Genomic DNA, 19,010 nt, shown 5'->3' on the forward strand with positions numbered 1-19,010 from the left:
GTGATACAGGCCTTCTTTTTATTACCATGGGGCAGATAAGCCAAGAAAATGGTAAGATGGAAAATGAACTGTGCTACAAAGATGCTTTTATATTAACTGCTTTAAAGTGTTATTGAGGGTGGGGTGTGATTCCCTTACCATGAGTCTGCACATGGAGAATAAGACACTAAACAAAGTTTCCAAGGCCATAATGCAGTCCTCAGTCCCATTCTCGCCCTAAATGAAGAATTCACCAAGAAAAATAGTGATTTTAGGATCAGGAAATGCTCTTCAATAAGCTTCAAAAGTTTCCTATCTTACTACAATACACTTGTTTTCCAAACTGTATTAACTTCGGTCGATTCCACTGAGTAAGTGCAACAGAATTACTGGGCATTTTGGTCGGTTTTTCCCACAAAGCAGAGAGGAGAGAGAACAGTTAATTTTTGTGCCAGTCCCAGGCACAAAGTGACGGCGTTTCAAGCCAAGATCTTGTGTGGAGCTGCCATGAATGCCATTGCCAGGGGCTGCCAGGACTCTGCTGCCAGGGCAGGAGTGCAGCAGCTGATGCCTACCTTGAGCCTCCTGCGGTTCATTCTGACGTACCAGTTGGTCAGAACATCCACAAACTTCACCAGCCGGGGCACCACCGTGTACAGCCTGTAAGCTGCAAGGGAAAATGGGTGCTGCAGGTCAAATCTGCCCTCTGCAAGCTCCTCACTCAGAAACCAGATCATCCTTTACAGTCCTGGTGTTAAACACAGCAGAAAGCTCCAAAAGGTGACTAAATATTGATCACTTTACAGCTGTATTTTGAATATCACAGCATTGTTCTCATGCTCAAGACAAACACTTTCCCCCCTCCCAAACTGCTTCCCTAATCCCACACAAACAGACATTATGGAAGCCTTATGCTTTTATCTGACTGGTAAAGAGGATAGTGGATAAGAGATATTAATGGCAGGGGATTGGGCAAATCCTCCCTTTGCACATGCTGCAAACACAGCCAAGGCACTGCAAGTTGAACAGGAATTATTGCAGAACTAGAAAATAAAATTTTCTTAATTACTGCCAACACTTCCTCCTTTTGCTCAGCAGATTTAAAATGAGACACCTACTTCAACCAAGTCTCCCTGAATTAATTACAGCTTTCCACTGTTTTTCTAAGTAACAGGGTAAGCTAAAATGTGAAGTAGCAGCAAGGCTGATGAGGTAAGAGATAAACAGAGCTGCATTTTCAAGTTCTTTGTAACTGAAATCATGGAAATCTGCCAGCACCAAGGTCATCCCCAACATCACTACGCAACAGGGAAACAAATTTCAGCTGTTCCTGAGAAAACCGGAGGGTAAGGGGACAAACCTTAAATAGGACTCAATTTTCTAAGCAAAACCTTGTATTTAACTTCCCTAAAAGCCAAGAGCTTCTTGAGCTCCAGTCTGAAGCAGTTTCATTAATCAAGCAGCTACTGAGTAAAATGGATCTTGGCTTTAAAAGCTCCAGCACACTTTTCACTGTGTTTTGTAGAGCAGAAGAGTTTTTAAAGGCAGAGAATGGGGATTTAAACCTAAAAAGGAAATGTCCAGAAGATTCACAGCATGGTGGGGAAGACATTATTTATGGGGGAATTTGTATTTCTAAAAAATCCTAACCTTTCCTCTAGCTATGCATTATTTAGTTAGGAGACCTGTTATAAACACAATTTCAAATAATCAAAAATCCCACCCTTCAGGGACAATGTATCTTCAACAACAAATACAGTATTAGCCTGGAAAAATGCATTTCTGTTCTCAAAAGCTGTGACCAAATTGTGAAATCTGCTTTTTTGTGACTCAGGAAAAAGCCATGGATGTACATGGATACACTACACACTTCTTTTCATTTCAGTCATCAGAAGAAAAGATGTTTTACTAACATAAGTGCTGGTATTGGGCACTTTAGGAGAAAATAAAAGCCTAATAAGGCTTATTGATTTTTAATACAGAATTTTAACACCCCCGAAACACATCAGGTTTCAACACAATGTAACTTGTGCCACTTTCCCCGGAATATTGGGAATGGGGCTGGGCCTCCTCTTCTCCAGCTGCACACACTCCTGGAAGGCAAAGCCCCCCATGCAGGACCAGCAGAGAGCTCTTCCCCCTCTCTGGAGTTTCTCCAGGCTCTCCCAAGCACCCCAGAGCTGGAGGGGGCACAGGCTGAGCTCCTTCCCTGCCCCCCAGCCCAGGCAGGAGAGGTCAATCCCACACTGACCCCAGCTGGGCTGACACTGCCACCTCTCCAAGTGCCAGCAGAAACTGGGACAGAATTACCATAAACTGGACTTGATGGAAACATTTTTCCAGAGGCAGCAGCTGGGTGTAAAATTCAGCTCCACTCTAAGACACTGGATGAAATGGAAGAAGCAGAGCCCAGGTGCAGCATTTCCTGGTCACTGGGGTCTCCTCAGCACTGCCAGCTTCAAACCTGTGTGTTCTTACACCCCATGACCTCCAGCTACAGAATTTATATTTTTATTTATCTCCTTTATTGAGCATTAGACAGTATCAGTCACCATTATAATCTTCCCTTGTCTCTCCCTAACATTTTTCCTACTTGAAGTGATACAAAGTAGAAAAAATTTAAAGAAAAAAAAAATCCCAAAATAGGTTGGCAAAAGAGATTAGAGTATCATGTCACAGTACACAAATTCACTTCATCTCATTAAGATCTGCCTGACTGAATCCAGAGTTTATGCAGAAAAATAAATTGAAAAATTCTGTTTATTAATCCCTTCCACATGAGACTGCCACTCATTTGCCGAGCACATGATGTTATCTTCATCTGACACAAGACAACAGTATTTCCTACCAACACTACTGCCTTGGAAGTCTTGGCATTGTCATTTTCCAGCAGAAACTCTTTTCTCCTGCTTGGAAGGATCTTCTTACTTTATAAAGATGGTCACTGACACATCCCTTTTTGTCAGCTTCATCTTCCTCTCAGAAATCCCAAGCAGATAATTCAAGTTTCTACCCCCATATTCACCTTCCTACAAATACTTCTGCTTAAACCATGCACTGATCCAAGATCCCAGGTTCACAAACTCACAAATGAATTTTCTGCTGTCCCTCAGAGTTATTTTCCTCTTCACAAGCAGCACATAAACTTGCACAGGCTCTGCTTATTTCTGCTTGGCAATACACAAAGCTCAACACAAACCACCATGGAATTTCAAGGACAATAACTTGCAGGAAGAGCCACATTTTCATCAATGAGAGCCAGCTTTTATCATATTGCTAGGTTGGGTAGCTTGAGGATTCCTTCTTCCTTTAATGAAATGTTCTTAGATGAGCTGAGTGAATTCTGCTGGTTCACCTGTCACAGCCAGCTAAGCTGCACTGCTCCTGGTGAGAGTGACCATCACACCAGTCAGGGGGGAAACAAGAGCTGAGGGCAGTGCAGGACTGTCCTGTGCCCTGCTGAACTCACATCTGCCATTCAGCTATTTCCTTATTACCTGTCATCCCACTTAACACCTTCCTTCCCAAGGCTGCTAAAATTCTTCTGAGGGCAACTTAAGATCACAGGTGTTGAGGGGGGTTATTTGTTTATTCATGAACAGCAGTGACAATGGCCAAAGCCACCTTCTTTCCAATATCTGGGCTTACAGGGCCCTCAAATGCACCAAAACCTCTTCAAATCCCACAGTTGATAAACTTTATCTGCAAGTTTATCAACTACTTTAGGGGGTTCTTGCAGCATCTCCTCTTTGCAATTAAGTGTCCCAATGTAATGTGAGCATCAAGAGGTATGGGATGATGAAAAAGACATCATGCAGGAAAAAAACCTGGACAGTATTTTCTTACAGCTATCCTAATAGCATCCACTCTGCTGCACACACTCCCAACTGCATGATTCCAAAAAATCCCTCTCCATGGAACTGTACCAGGGAAAAATTTATTGCCAGTGCTCATGTACCCATCAAAATTATTTTATTCAGCTGACTTGAGCACTGCCCATTTTATCCCTTTTTTTTACAGCTTCTCCAAATTCTATTTGGCTTCCTTTTCACTGCTGTCTTTCAGTGACTATTATAAAATTATTAATTGCTCCAAGCACTGCAGACGTTGTTACAGCAACAAGCTCCATCCCTGAGCTCACAGGATTAGCTGTGACAAAAAAAGCCTCATCACTTTTTGAAATCTCATGAACAAGCATAGCAAAATCTGACTTAACACCCATGAAAGAAGCATTCTATGGATTATGGTAGCTGGTTAAAGATTTCCTTCCTTTTATCAAAGTCTCTCACAGAATTTGGGAATCTCTGTATGGAAAGGCAAGTTCTGCAATCCAACATGAAACACCCCCAGACCCCCTGAGCAAAAATGCATACCTGCCATTTCAGCTTTGAAGAACTGGATGAGGGACTGGGTGAAAGAAAGAATCCATTTATCCATGATGTTATTGCTCTCCTTAACTGTGTTCTCATTGTAAAGGAATTCTCTTCCCTCATCCTATCATCAAAACAAAAGCAGATTTCCAAGTCATCAGGGTATATAATCAAACCCCTGCATCCAATTACCTGACAGCTAGCACTATTTTGGCATCTTCCCTGGGTTACACTGGTTTCCCAGCAGCAAACATTAAATTCCAGACACAGGTATGTAAGAGAAGGAGCTGCGCAAAACCTGTCTCTCACTGCTGCCTCTCCACCACCTTTAACTGCAAAGGAGGCTGGTGATTTGGGCAGACAAAAAGCAGCACCAATCCTTCCCCAGCCTCCAGACACAGGCTAGGATCCTGGAATTGACACAGCTCCTTCATCCAGGAGGCTCTGAGGCATTCCTAAGGATTCTGTTTGGAGAGCAGGCCTAGAAACAAGACCTTTACTTGTTTAAGAACATGGGACAATCTGAACACATTAAAACACAGATGAATGAAGCAACCTGAAAAAACAGGTGGAATTTTTAGCTTCCAACATGCACACAGTGCATTTCTGCTGCTTTCCAGAGCACTGATGTTTGCAGCCATCTGAGAAATGGCATCACTTTGCTGGTTCTGCAGGGCCTTGCAAGCAAGACCATGTCTGACTCTTTCCCACATTCTTACAACAGGTAAGAATTGGAAACAGGTTTGGGGGTTTTTTTCCTAGTTTATAAAGAGTATTTAATAGCTGGTTTTAAAAGCCTTTTGACTTTCCCTTCCCTAAGAATCCAGATGAAAAAAATCTGTTTGGATTATTAAACCCAGACACTACAGATCCACTTTCACAGTACAAAGAAGAAGATTCATAGGAAAGAAATGCAGAAGAGGAATAATCCCAGTGTGAGGTCAGCAGTCATTAACCAACTACAATTAAAGGGGGAATTACAGTAAGTATTAAATCATTATTACACCTGATCCAGGACACTGGGATTTTACTTGCACTCTTGCAGGAAACAGAACACAATGAAAAAGTTGCTTAAACCTGTGCATGAAATCTAATTTCAGCATTATCACATCCAATAGCACATTCTTTTGCCTAATATGGTGCATAGGAAGGATTTCACTATTTAGAAAGAAAATAATCCATCTACTGAATTACCAAACCCTCCTCAAGCATCTGGATTTTCCACTGGAGTTTTCCATCCCCAATTGAGCTGACACTGCAAGATTTAATGGGATCACAGCAAAAAGCTATAAAGTTCACTTTAGACAATTCAAAGGTCACACAGGATAAACAAGTGCATTTGGGGGCAACACCATAGTTTGTCTGATGAATGCTGTCTAGGGATCCTAAAATAAGACTTGTTGAATATTAGGATATGGAGTTAGCAAACTTTCTTTCGCGAAGAGGTTGCTAAAACAGATAAACCCAATTGTTTAAGTCAGCTGTTTACTGTACTGATTTCTGAATTCAGCTGCCTGGATTGATTCAAATGGCAGCTCTCCACAGTGACCAGGCTGCCACTGCAACTGCAAGGTTTGGACTTTTCATTTAGCTCCCACTCTTCCATTTAAGTCTGCACTAAACCTCCTGTCATTAATTTCAGCTAAAAGATTAAAATTGGTTTCAATAGAAACTGTACAAAATACACATCAAATCTTCAATTTTAATGAAAAATTACTATAAGAAAGAAATTTTAATCTTGCTTTCACACTGAAAGTGTAGAAACTCCTGTCAATCATCCACCATTTTTAGCAGACTTCAAATGTAATCTACAAGTCTAAAGCATTATTTCTTTTGTGATTTACCTTTCTTCCCATTCCATTTCTCAATCTTTTTTCTAAGTTGCATTTAAATATAACTTTAAAAAAAACTACTGTCATGTTACAGAAGACAATCTCCTTGCTGTGGCTAATGTATTCAGGACTGAGTATTCCCAAGTTAAGCATTTTAATGCAGATTCATAATTAAAGTTCCTGTAAATGAGTTAGCTCAAGAAACTGTCACAGCAGCCACTACTGCAAATGACATTGCTGACTGATTTGCACTTCTGCTCAGTGTGTGTGGTGCTGAGCACTGCTCTCAGTGCAGAGGAACCTAACCTGCAGCTCAAGTGACAGATCCTGCTGGACAGATCCTCCTGGACAGGGGCTGTGCTGGCCACACCACACAGGGAACAGCAAGGAAAAAGCAGCAGCACTTAGGCAGGATCAGTGGGAACTGCTGCCTCCAGCTGCTCTGGAAACATCACCAGGAAAACCCACCCACGTTCAGCAGGGACATCTCAGAAGGATCCCCTGAAGCACATGTGGCTTTAACTGGTGTTCCCAGGAGGTGAGGAGCAGCAGGTAATTGCTCAGTGTGTCCTGACCCCACAAACACCAGGTCTGGAACTCCAATTTCACAACTCAGAATGCAGCAGCAGCATCCCACAGATGTGAAATAAAAGGGACTCAACAGCACTCTAATCTGAGAAATGAGAGCTGTCATGTCTTGGCAGTCCCTCTCCTCCTTTCTATTTAATAAGCTTGGTCAAGAAGAGAAAGATGCAGGTGGTTACAACTTTATAAAGCATGGTACAAACAGCAAATAACAGATTAAGAGCAAGTATAATACACAACCTGATCTAACTTAGACCAAGGAGGTAAGGATCAGATGACCTCCAGAGCCCAGACCTCCCTTGCAATGTGAATTTCCCTGCCATGCTGGTTCCCTGGCCCCTGAAGGAGCAGGCAGTGCCCCAGAGCTGTACCTTGTGCTGCAGGACCTGCACGTTCTGCACCAGGAAGCGATAGGCGTTGTACCAGGGCAGGAACACGTCCTTCAGGATATCCCTCACCCCCTCCTCCTTAAACCTCAGGTTCTCTGCTCTTACCACGGGAGAATTGATCAGGTACAACCTGCAAAATAAGAGCACAATACTTCAAAGCTTAAAACTGCACATTCTGATAGGGTTTCACAGGAAAAACCCCAAAGATGGCTGTATTGTAGGCATGTAACAAACTGAACATAAAACCATTTACTAGTAACTGCTCCTTTCAAAGATGCTGCATACAGAATTTCAACTGAAATTTTCTTTTTCACTCTCTGTGTTAACACATGCTCAGGTGCCACCACAGTGTAAAACAAGCAGAGGTTGTGTGGCTCATCTTTAGGATTATACCTGTTGTTTTGGTAATATTTTGAATTCTTGAACCACTACCCAGTATCCTTCTACTCCATCTTGTTCATCTCCTCGATTACAAAAAGCTTCGGCAGAACTAAGGAGCAAAACAAAGCAGGCAAATCCAAGGGAAAGAGCAGAAATCAACACTTTCAAGAAAGACAGAAGGGAACAAAGGATGTGCCTCCTGCAATACAAATTGTATTGTATCCAGAGGCAGCTCTGAGGGACCAAAGCAGAGGGTCCAAGGGACACCAACTACTTATACAAGGGACAGAAATGTCCCTCAGCCTCTTTGCTGCCTCTAAATTAAAAAAAAAAAAGTCCCACCTTCTTCCCCAAATAAACATTCTGTCTTCAGAAATAAACTGGAATCTATCAAGTTAACTCAAAGAGAGATAGCTCAGGCCTTGCTCAGGTGTCAAAAAAACTTGAATTAGATACACTTCATTTAATTTTCCAAATACGAAAACCAAACCAAACATTTTCTCATTTTAAAGATTATGGCATTTTTCAATCCAAATTTATTAACCCATTTTCTCACATTTTTAAACTTTGCAAATCATGATTCTAAACTAATATAACTTTACAGGCACTTCTTTTAAGAGGCTTTAAAATCTTAATGGGGTTTGACACAGCACATTCAAGAATACCAGACCATAAATTCTTCAGGCTTCTTGCATTAAAACTAATAGATAAAAATAGAGCTGCCAGAATAAACAGACAGTAATGCAGCACAGAAATGGGCTTTTTCAGTACTGGATTAAAAAAAAAAAAAAACAACAACAAAAAAAACCAACAAAAGAAAACAAACCAAACCCAACCCAAAATTTTTTTTAACACAGATTCATAGAACACTTTGGGTGGGAATGGACCCCCCAAAGAGCACCCAAGTGAATTCATACCTGAATTCAAATGATAAACTCACAGAAGTACAAAACAATTAATGGCAATGAACTACTAAGTCCTTACCTGAAACAAGAATTTAGGTCTATCCTTAAAGCACACCTTCCTTCTACCACAATTATTTGTGTGCCACAGTTTGGTGGTGTTGTAGTATTGTATTTTTGGGGGTTTGTTTGTTTTAATAAAGCAGCCTTACCATGTAGAAATGTTACAAGAAGAGCAATTTCCTCAATTACTCCAAAGATGCATTTATTGTATGGACAGAGAAATAAGGCTCACAAGAAAAACAGGGTTCCATCACTTTTGTTACAGCCATTCAGTTACCCACTGGGCAGAAAACAAAACCTTCCTCAGATCATGCCAGTGTTACTGAGTTTACTGACAATGCACAAGAAAAAAGGGAATTATCTCCTCTTCACCCCTCAAACCAGCAGCTTGTTGCATTACTGCTCCTGCATTTGAGGACCAGGTTGAGAGGAGGATGCAACTGCTCCCTTCTAAGAGCAATCCTCACCCCAGCACAGAGGAAAGCAAAGGTTGGAAATACCAGGACCAGCAAATTCTTTCTGACATAGCTCAGCTTGGACAGGTCAGCAGCCCAGGTCTCAGCAATATTGAAATGGAACTGTTTTGGCCCTTCTAACACATTGCACTCAGGATTCAAATTTCATGAAGCCTCAAGTTGGGCTGTTAAATTTACTGTGCTGTTTTTTCTGCTGTTTGCCCTTTCTGCTCAATTCCATATTCATTTCACCAACTTATATCTATATTTTCCACTGATCTATTTATCAAGCTACTGCTGAGAATACTTCAAAGCTGGAGTTAGAATATACATATATATTTGTGTACTGCAAAAGCTAAAGTAACTCTGCAGGGAAACAGTGCCAAGGAAAAAACCTCAGTTGTAGCTTTTGCTATAAACAGAGAACATCAAGCACCTCAGAAAAGGCAGAGAACTGAATTGCAGAGCTCCTTCCAGAAATGAGCCCAGGCTGCAATGCTTTTTTACTCTCTGTGTGGGAGTAGGTATAAATAAATGTGACATTAAAGAATGAGTACACTGGCAGAAAAATGAATTAGCTTCTTAGAAATTTCAAAAAAAAAAAAAAAAACCATGAATAATGGAAGTGTAACTTCTGGTGTTTGAGATTTTTTTTTTGGTTTGTTTATAAAAAAGGCAGGGTTTTTTTTTTCAACAGAAACATCACCTGTGATTTAAAAATCTCCAGTATGAGTAACTCAAACCCTTCTCACTCTTATTATTGCAGCTACCAGCTCAGTGCTACCCTGCTACCACACCTTGCTGATTTGTGAAGAGCAACCTGATTAAATTTAAGAATTCCACTCAACTCTTCATTGTAAACATGTACTAGGTCTTTTAAATGCTAAAGCTTGAAACAATTAGAACTTACACATTGATTCTGTTAAATTACCCAGAATCAACAACCATCTTCCCCAAACACACACTCAGCTCCCATTCAGCCCATCAGTTCTGTGTGTAGATGGAACACACGATGTGTGAGAGCTGAAGGGTCTCTCATATACACAAGAATTACAGGGCTCCAGAGAGCTGCCCAAGGAGTGCATTCCTGCAGTTATTAAAATGCCTTTTATGCACCTTTTCCTCAAGGTACCACCTGATGCATGCAGTCAGTGCACCAAGTGACTGTGTAATTACTTCATGTGCTCCTGTAATTTTAATGAACCACTTGAACTGTGTTTAATCTCTGTTTGACCAGGACAATTTATCTACACACAATAGGCTGCTCCACTTGTGCTCTCGTGGTGCCACTGCTATTAGGTGCAAATGATGTGCTTACACCCACAAACACAAAGCACTTTCCCCCTAGAAAATGTAGAGTGCAAACAGGAAACAAATGTTTTGTGCCTTATGCACAGACCCTCCTCTAAGCCAATGATTTAACAGTGACCTTGTAGTGTTGTTATCAAATATTTTATTCCCATTTTCAGTGCTGGAAGAAGCAGATCCCCTGGGCTTTAGGGAGCGAGACAGGCACTGCACCCATTGCCAGCTCTTTGGGGTCATCCGCTCCTGCAGCTACTTCTGTCACAGTGGTCTAGAAGCTTCTAAAATTAACTCTCTTCCTGCTGCTAATTGTCAAACCCCCCCAAGCAGCCTCTTGGTATGGATCTGCAGGGCAGGGAGCAAACACATCCCACAGAACATCCACCAGAGGAACCCCACCTGAGCGCATCAGCTCCATAACTGTTCACAATGTGCATCGGATCAGGGTAGTTCTTCTTCCTTTTGCTCATTTTCTGGCCATCACTAGAAAATATCAGAATGTAGGCATCAGTTACCAGAACTCCTCTAACACTCATTTTAATGGAAAAAGAAAATGGATAAAGAAAAAAGGCCCTTCAAATCCAGCTCAGTTTTTCTGTCCTAGGATGCTCCTGGGGGCACAAACATAATTATATATATATCTATATTTGAGCACATTGTTTCTGTAGGACTGTTGAACCTACAAAAACAACTGAAAAAAACCAAAACTCAACCCAGGAGGCTACCAAGTTACAAATCTAAGCAAGAAATCAGTCCTTCCAACCCAAGCTGAGGAAAGATGCACTTGTTTTGAATCAATCCCTCCAGCCCACTGATTTTGATTTTCATTGGAAAATAACGGGAAACAAATATCATTAACTTTACATTACATCTAAAACTACATTTATCATCCCCTTTACTCTGCATAACAGGTACAATTTCTTTCCTATTCTTGTTATTCATTTTCTCTCTCCAGGCAGGACTGGCCCTGCTGGAAAGAACCCAGTGCAGCAGATGCTGGGATGTGTGAGCCTCTCACTCTCAGATGCCTCTTATCTCCTGCAGCACAGATATCACCCTGGCAAGTCTTAACAGCTCCAAAGTCCATTTCACATTCCATTTACAATTTGCAGGTCTTATCTGAAACATTCTTTGACTAAAAACCTGCTCAGGAAGGAGCTGATTGACACCAACCTGGCAAGGACAAGTCCGTTCACAATGACATTCTTGAAAGGAGGCTTCCCAAAAAGAGCAGTGGACAGCACCAGCAAAGTGTAGAACCTGAAACAAGAAACAACACAAATGTGACTTTATAAATACACCAAGTTAAAGCCTGCATGTCTTCATCACAAAATAAATGTTTCATTATGCTGCTTTCCTCTGGCAAAGGTAAATTTTAAGTCTGGGGAACATTTATGTGGCAAAGAGTCAGAAGAGGAGGTTATGGAAAGTAGATCTTCCTATTTGAAGCATATCATGCTGTTTGCTCAGCTGGGATCTACTACTCCAGGAAGGCAGAAAAATTCTAACAGGAAGCATTAGGAAGATCATGAGGAAGAAAACTGCAGCATTTCCCTCTTTAGCAGAAAAAAGGGAATTCTGCCTCTGAGCAAGTTTCCTATTTGCTCACTGCAAACCTGTGACCAGTCAGGACCAAAGAGAGCACTCAGGACCAGCACGCTTTTGTGTGTGTTTGTGTGTTAATTGTGTATTTTTCAACCTGAGAGACAATGGAACATAGTATAAAAGTATAAAAGCAAGTTACCAAAAATGGGAGAAGCCTCCTTCCAATTCTGCCAAAGGTTTGACTGGAAGGAGGTTGTGGTTGCCTGCTTAAATCAGCCATCACTAGGAAATAAGAGAATGTTCCCCCAACAAAGGGCAGCAGTGGTTCCTCCCCATCCTATTTGATGTGTTTACAATCACTCTATAAACTTGGACACTCTGGAAATCAGTGCTGGAGCAAGCACAGGCACCTATTGTTCACAGGCTGATGTATGATTATATCTGGGAAATTAAGTGGAAGTGCAGGATGATGTGATAATTTCACACTCAGGAGCCAGAGCCTTCACCAAAGGAGGGCTGTGTGAGCTGCTGGAACTGCACTGTTGGTAATTACTTTAAAGAAAGTAACTGGAGGGTGGGCCACAGCTTTCCTGGTTGAAAACAGGCATCACACTGACAACTGCTTAGCAACCTTCAAAGAGAAGGTGATTATAAAAAAGCTATAATAAGGCACAGGAGGTTATGTCTCAGAACTATGTATTTGCATGAAGATTTAGGGGAGAAACACTTCATGGGGGGAAAAAAAAATCCATCTGTATGTTCCAAAGTTGTTTTTATCAAAAGCAGCCTATAATTGCAAAAGCATTATTCTGACACTTGAGGGTCCTCTGCAGAGGTGGCTGTGTGCATTTATTAAGTGACTTCCATGATAACTCTGATGCTTATCTCAGACAGGCCCCTAACTCTCAAAATCACCTCAATCCACACTGCACAATGCAAATTCTCTTTATTAAACTGCAGTTTAATTTCATGAATTTTAACCAATACTCCTCCACCTGCACACAAAGATTTGCATTCAAAAATCTGTCCTAATTTCTAAGAAAACCCCTAAACACAAATATATGACTATTTACTCAGGTGACTGACACGTCAAGCCTACAGAGCAGCAAGTTCATTACAAGCACAGCAGCTTTTCCTCTGTACTTACTAAAAAGTTCCTCATTGACAAACTCCCAGCACTTTCTGCAAACTGGTCACAAATTCTCCTATTAGAGCACCTGAATTTGCAGGTAAAAAGTACAGAGCAGAACCAACTAGGAGAGATTTCAATGCTCTTTAGGAATTCCTAATTCCCTGTATTAGGAAAGATGTACAAGCAGACTGTGGGCACTGAAAAAATGCATCCAAGGATACATCACAAATTTTATGTTCAAATTGTCAAACCCAAAGAGCCTCAGCAGGAGGTGCCTTAGCTGATGACAGCTACAAGACTGTCTCTGAAAACCTGTGATCCACATAGTCTGATGGAACTCTTCTGATTCTTCCTCAGGTCGTGCTTTTAAAATTCACCTCATTCACTCTGAATATTTTAAAGCAGTGTCTTTCTGCACCTTATTTTTGAAATATCTTGTCCACAGACACACTTGTTTCCTGAAAATTTCCTCCATTTCTCTGCTGCTTCACCTTCCATTCACCAAATCTCAGACTGTTTCTAGGTATGTCCTTGAAGATAAATACCTGTCAGTCAACCAACAGTAAAAAAGCCATAACAGGGACAGAAATTCCCTCCTTTGCTCTACTTTCCACCGAGGAGAAAACAGGGAAGGAAACTTTTCTCCTTTTTTCCCCTGAACAACTTTGGTTAAATCCATGATCCTGTGGGTTATGCCAAACCCTCCAGCTGTGGATTCCCTATGGGCCACACATTCTGACCACAACCATAAATCTTGCTACATTTCCCTATACAGAGGCAGAGCCTTTCCTACCACTCTTCCTGGACTGCCAATCTCGCAACCCAACTAGTCTAAGATTTTGTCCTGTGGCTTTAATAAATATAATTCAGCTGGCTCTCTATCCATGCAGAAAATCATCAAAAATATCACTTTCCTGGACAATCACCTTCTTCACATTAATTTTCCCCTTGTCTCCCTTGATTTTTTTCCTCCTCTTCTGTGGAGTGAGCCAGAAGCCACCAGACTTGCACCTCCTGAGCTCTTCCCCACCTCCCAGTCCTCACTTCACAGCAGCTGCAGTCTCTGACCTGACACAAAACCCATCTCCATTCTCAATCTTCACACTTCTAACAGGATGTGCCAAATACAAATCACATCCTGTGCTCCCAACACTTCAGCACTCACCCCTGCTCCTTGTTCTCTTAGACCTCACATCTTAATTCCTCCTGCCTCTCACAAATCACAAGTGCTCTACTGCAAACCACCCAACACTTGCTGGTAGCAAAGCCCCAGCCCGTTAACAACCTGGGAGAGGTGGGAACAGCAGGAATTCAGGCAGGTGTTTTGATTTCCCACCACAAACAGGTGAAACACACCTGGCTATGGGTAAGAGTCCCAGGAACTCTTGCACTGATGTTAAGAACAAAAAGCAATCTGCCCCAGGCTGAAAAGCCTCCTCTTGCAGCACCCCGACTATGGCACACAAGTCTGAGGGCTCACACCAAATGTCTTCATCCTCAGTTCCTCCATTAAAAAAGAAAAAAAGCACAGTTTTCTGATTTTTTCCAGATAAAAAGAATAAAGAGGGAAAATTAAGTTTTTAATTCTCCTTTTGCTACCCAACAGTATTTGATTGTATACAGAGGTATTAGATTATTTTTTGCATCACAATTAAGGGGTTGAAAAATGAAGACATTTCACTACAATCATGAAATTTAGTTGCATTTGGCATCCTGCCTGCTTTGGTTGTTTGGTTTGTTGGGGGGATGGAGGAGTGGGCAAAGCGAAGTGCCAACTGTATTGCAGAGGAATTTATTTAGCTCTAATACCTCAAGTTACTGCATGGAAAAGTTCTGCTTGGACAGAGTCAAACTCACGAATCCAGAAAACACAAAAATTCATCTTCATCTGTCAATTTTCACAGTCAACCTCAAACTTCAGACATGGACTAAACACTTTGCAATGCTAGAACTAAAGCTGTATGTAGGCATACAAGTATGTATGAGAACATTAACCACAGAAAATCAGACCAAATTTTTCACCGATGATTGAAAAGGATTTGTCCAGAGTGAAAGAAGCAGATGTAGCTTACAGCTAAAAACTTTGACTTTTCTGCAAACTATACAATCTTAACAACGTAAGGTTTGGTTTAATTTTTTTCTGCACTCAAAAAACCCAAAATTCAAACTAAATCTTGGTGTAAAAATTACCAGGCTATACATTGGCTTGAAATCCTCAACACATTCACTTCTAATTCAACTGACTCAACTGCAGCTCTGTCTCTTGTAGATAACTCAAGTTCTGTGATCATTCAGCTGCTGAGATTTTTCCTTACCAGGCCAAAGATGTGCCCTATTACCTAATGAGGTCTTCCACAAAAGCTGGGAAGTTCTCTTGCTAATATTGTATTTCTACAACAACTTTTTTGTCACCAAGCTTCAGACTACCTTGTGTTTTATTTTAAAAAGCAAATTATACACTTACCTGTACAGAAACAGTCCAGTTACGTGTAAAGCATTACAGATATGAAAGCACTGAAATAATTGCATTACAAAATGCTGTTAAATAAATACATTAATTATTAAAGTAGCTAGTAAAGCACTGAAGTGTTACACACAGGGTAATAACCTGATGTCTCAGGTTTAGCTGGGTGTGTATTCAATTACCACCTGTTAAAGGTGGGGCAGTTATCCTCTGTTCATGGGGCAGTTCTCTTTATCTCTCCCACAAACCCATCCTCCCTCCAGGAGATCTCTGCTGTCCATGGCCAGTGAGTGTCCCTGCAGGGCTGATCAAATTCCATCATCCCATGGGAGATGCTCTGCCCAGGGGAGGAGCCAAGCATTCCTACCTGGATACAATCTGAGATTTTGGGACACCCCAGCAGCCTTTGCCCCCTGCATTCCCAGAGGAGCAGCTTTCTCCTGCCCTGCATTCCCAGAGGGAGAGCAGGCCCATCTCCAGCAGCCCTGGAGCTGCAGAGGAAAACTCCCCCCTTGTGCAGGATCCTGCTGCAGCAGAGCCACAGCTGGCACTGCAGGAGGGCTGAGCCCCCCTGGGATGGGGCTGTGCCCCCACCCTGACACACGAGAGGACAGGATGGATTCTGACCCTGGCAGTGTTTTTTTTATTACTGCATTTTATTTTAATTTTCCTAATAAAGAACTGTTATTCCTATTCCCATATCTTTGCCCAATGTTCTCATCTTATTGCAGGGTTCCATGCTGTTGTCTCCTTATCACAAAAATTCCACACCTTCTTCGAGTTTCTCTTGGGCAGCTCCTCAGAGCACTGACTTTCTTCTTCACAAAGCAGCCAAGTGACTCCAGTTCCCTTCTCAACCAGCCACCCCAATCTCTCACAGCACTCTTCTTCTCACTGGTTACAGCTGTGGCCTGTTAAAGTCAGGCCTGTTCCTAAACTTTGGTAATTGGCCCAGCTGCAACTCCTTAGGGGTTGATTACTTAGGGGTAAGATTACTTTCTACACTATCTTTATTTTCTTATATTCTATCCCCCTACAGCCCAAGAGCCCCTTAATTTCAAAATTATAATAATTTGGAAGGAGGGAGTTTATATTTCCCATCTCAGGGAAGGCAATTTAAATTTTCCTAATAAAGGACTGTTATTCCTATTCCCATATCTTCGACTGAGAGCCCCTTATTTAAAAATTGTAATAATTTGGAGGGAGGGGGTTCACATTTCCCATTTAAGGGAAGGCTCCTGCCTTCCTTAGCAGCCACCTGTCTTTTCAAAGCAAGCCACCTTGCTGGAATTCAGGACATCCCTCTGTCTGTCCTGAGCAGCCCAGAGCCCTGCCAGGGGGCTCAGAGACCCTGGCACAGAGCCCAGGGTGCCTGTGGTTTTGATTATGACCCATGGAGCAAATGACCAACTTTATATGAAGATCTGCAAGCCACGACAGTTTAAGCAGAACGATAGTGAATTTATCACGGGGTAAAAAATAGATTTTTGGGGTTTTTAGAATGGGGGTTCAGGGGCAAGATGGAGGAATCTGGGCGTGTCCAGCCTTTCTCCTTTTTCTTCTTGGCCTCCATCTTCTGCTGTGATGCTGGCACTTTCAGATTGGTGTCTAATATAGGTGATAGATATTGGGAAGTAATCGCAAATATTGTACACATAGCTTTTAGTATAAAAAGATAACACCACCCCAGGGGCAGGCAGAGTGCCTCAGAGTGTCCTGCTGAGCAGGAGAAAGAATTTTACAGATAAGGAACAATAAACAACCTTGAGACCGAGAACTGAAGAGCTCTGACTCCTTTGAGAAGAAAGAAGGCTGGGAAAAGAGACTTTCTAACCCTGACCAGCTGGAGTCCCGAGAGCACCCGAGCTGATAAATGGCAAGGCTCACCATCCTCGTGTCTGGTCGATGCCCTCGGCGATGAAGTCGGCGGGGAAGGCGTCCTCGAGCTCCCTCCTGCTCTCGAAGGGGTAGTGCACCTGCGCGTAGGGCATGCTGCCGCTCTCGAACCAGCAGTCGAACACCTCGGGCACGCGGCGCAGCGCGCCCTTCCCGCAGCGCGACGGGATGCGCAGCCCGTCGATGCTGCAAACGGGACACACAGCCCACCCTTAAAAACCCGCTCTCAAATGCTAAAGGTTTATTCTACCCTAACAGAAGGATTCAATCATCTTTGATTCAGGTGGACTATGTGTCTCTGGGTTGCCATTGCTACCATGTCACGGACATGTTTTATGAAAAATCCTTTCGTTAGGATTTTTTCTCCTGAGAAGCTGAGAGGCCTCAGGAACAAATGTAAACGATAATTATCTGCTACTGTAGAATGCAACAGGTGCATCTCTGATTGGTGTCATGTGGTTGTTTCTAATTAATGGCCAATCGCAGTCCAGCTGTCTCAGACTCTCTGGTCAGTGACTCGATTTTTTATTATCATTCCATTCTTTTCCCTCGCTAGCTTTCTGGCAAAATCCTTTTTTCTATTCTTTAGCATAGTTTTAATATATCATTTTCTTTTAATATAATATATATCATAAAATAATAAGTCAGCCTTCTAAAACATGGAGTCAAGATTCTCATCTCTTCCCATGTCGGGATTGCCTGAAAATTCAACACTACCAGAAGTCTTATAAGAAAGAAAATCTGAATTAAATAATATTCTCCCTCAGACATATTCTTTCCTATGTCTATTGAACAGAAGTGATCTAACATTTAATTTAAAGTGAATCAGTAAAGGAAAATAGCTCTTGGTCACATGAACACATCCTCTGAAGAATAAAATGCTCAATGATGTCCTAACCTGACTTGATTTCCCTGAGCCCAGAGAAGTGCATTTGGTGTCTCATTTCACCAGAGTTTAATTTCATGCAGATTAAGTGCTATAGATGGATAATAAGATGATTGGCTCTTGCAATTAAAAGATTTATATGTCTCAATCACAAGTCCTGTTACAACTTTTCTATTCCCTAAATCTGTTTCCCAGGGTTTGGGCAAAAAAAAACCAAGGTTTTTTTATGTCTGCTTATCTATTTCCAACACCCAGTGGAGAGTCTCTGTGACCCACCTTTCTCGATGCAGATCTGTCACTTTCACTCCAGTCAGCTCCTCCAGTTCTGCCATTGAACCAACACAAACCACCTGTAGGAGAAATAACAGAAATGTAGCCAGTTATTTGTACGCAGCAGCCAATTTATTTTTTTTTAATATCAGGCAGGAGACTTGCAATATCTCTTGTAGCAGCTAACAGAGCTGGAAAAAAAAAACAATACAAATTTTGTACAAGGGTCTCCTTTTTCAAATGATGTTAAAGACATTAATTTAATGATTTAATACAATTCATGTTACAGGAACTGGAGACTTGGAAGCAGCAGCATCATGACAGGTTATCAAAAAATGTGGGACTGGGGTGGGCTTCTCCAAACCAGACACAACCAAAACCCTCTGAAAATTCAATGACTGACTTTTACACAAATAGGAATTTCAGATCCCAGGTTCCTCCCCTAAAGTAAGCAGCTCGTTATCCATAAGGGCTCCATCCCAGGTAGACAAAACTGTTCATGTTAAAGGCTTTTTATTTCAAGTGAAGAAAGCATCACAGATGCAAAGGGGTTGCT

General features: G+C 41.8%; 1 protein-coding gene across 4 annotated transcripts in view; it reads right to left on the reverse strand.

Annotated features, from left to right (window-relative positions):
- Positions 1-19,010, reverse strand: part of IARS1 (isoleucyl-tRNA synthetase 1) — a 94,419-nt gene that overhangs the window by 24,853 nt on the left and 50,556 nt on the right. For all 4 annotated transcript variants that reach the window (XM_084214406.1, XM_084214407.1, XM_084214409.1 and 1 more), the window contains exons 16-23: positions 18,461-18,534; positions 17,290-17,484; positions 11,435-11,521; positions 10,661-10,744; positions 7,138-7,285; positions 4,353-4,473; positions 555-646; positions 139-216 (exon numbers count right to left, since the gene is read on the reverse strand). In XM_084214406.1, coding sequence (XP_084070532.1) covers positions 139-216; positions 555-646; positions 4,353-4,473; positions 7,138-7,285; positions 10,661-10,744; positions 11,435-11,521; positions 17,290-17,484; positions 18,461-18,534 — 879 coding nt within the window. The remainder of the gene's footprint in view (positions 1-138; positions 217-554; positions 647-4,352; positions 4,474-7,137; positions 7,286-10,660; positions 10,745-11,434; positions 11,522-17,289; positions 17,485-18,460; positions 18,535-19,010) is intronic.

The sequence above is a fragment of the Fringilla coelebs genome, assembly GCF_963513975.1.
Source record: "Fringilla coelebs genome assembly, chromosome: 13".
In the NCBI taxonomy this organism is placed as follows: Eukaryota; Metazoa; Chordata; class Aves; order Passeriformes; family Fringillidae; genus Fringilla; species Fringilla coelebs.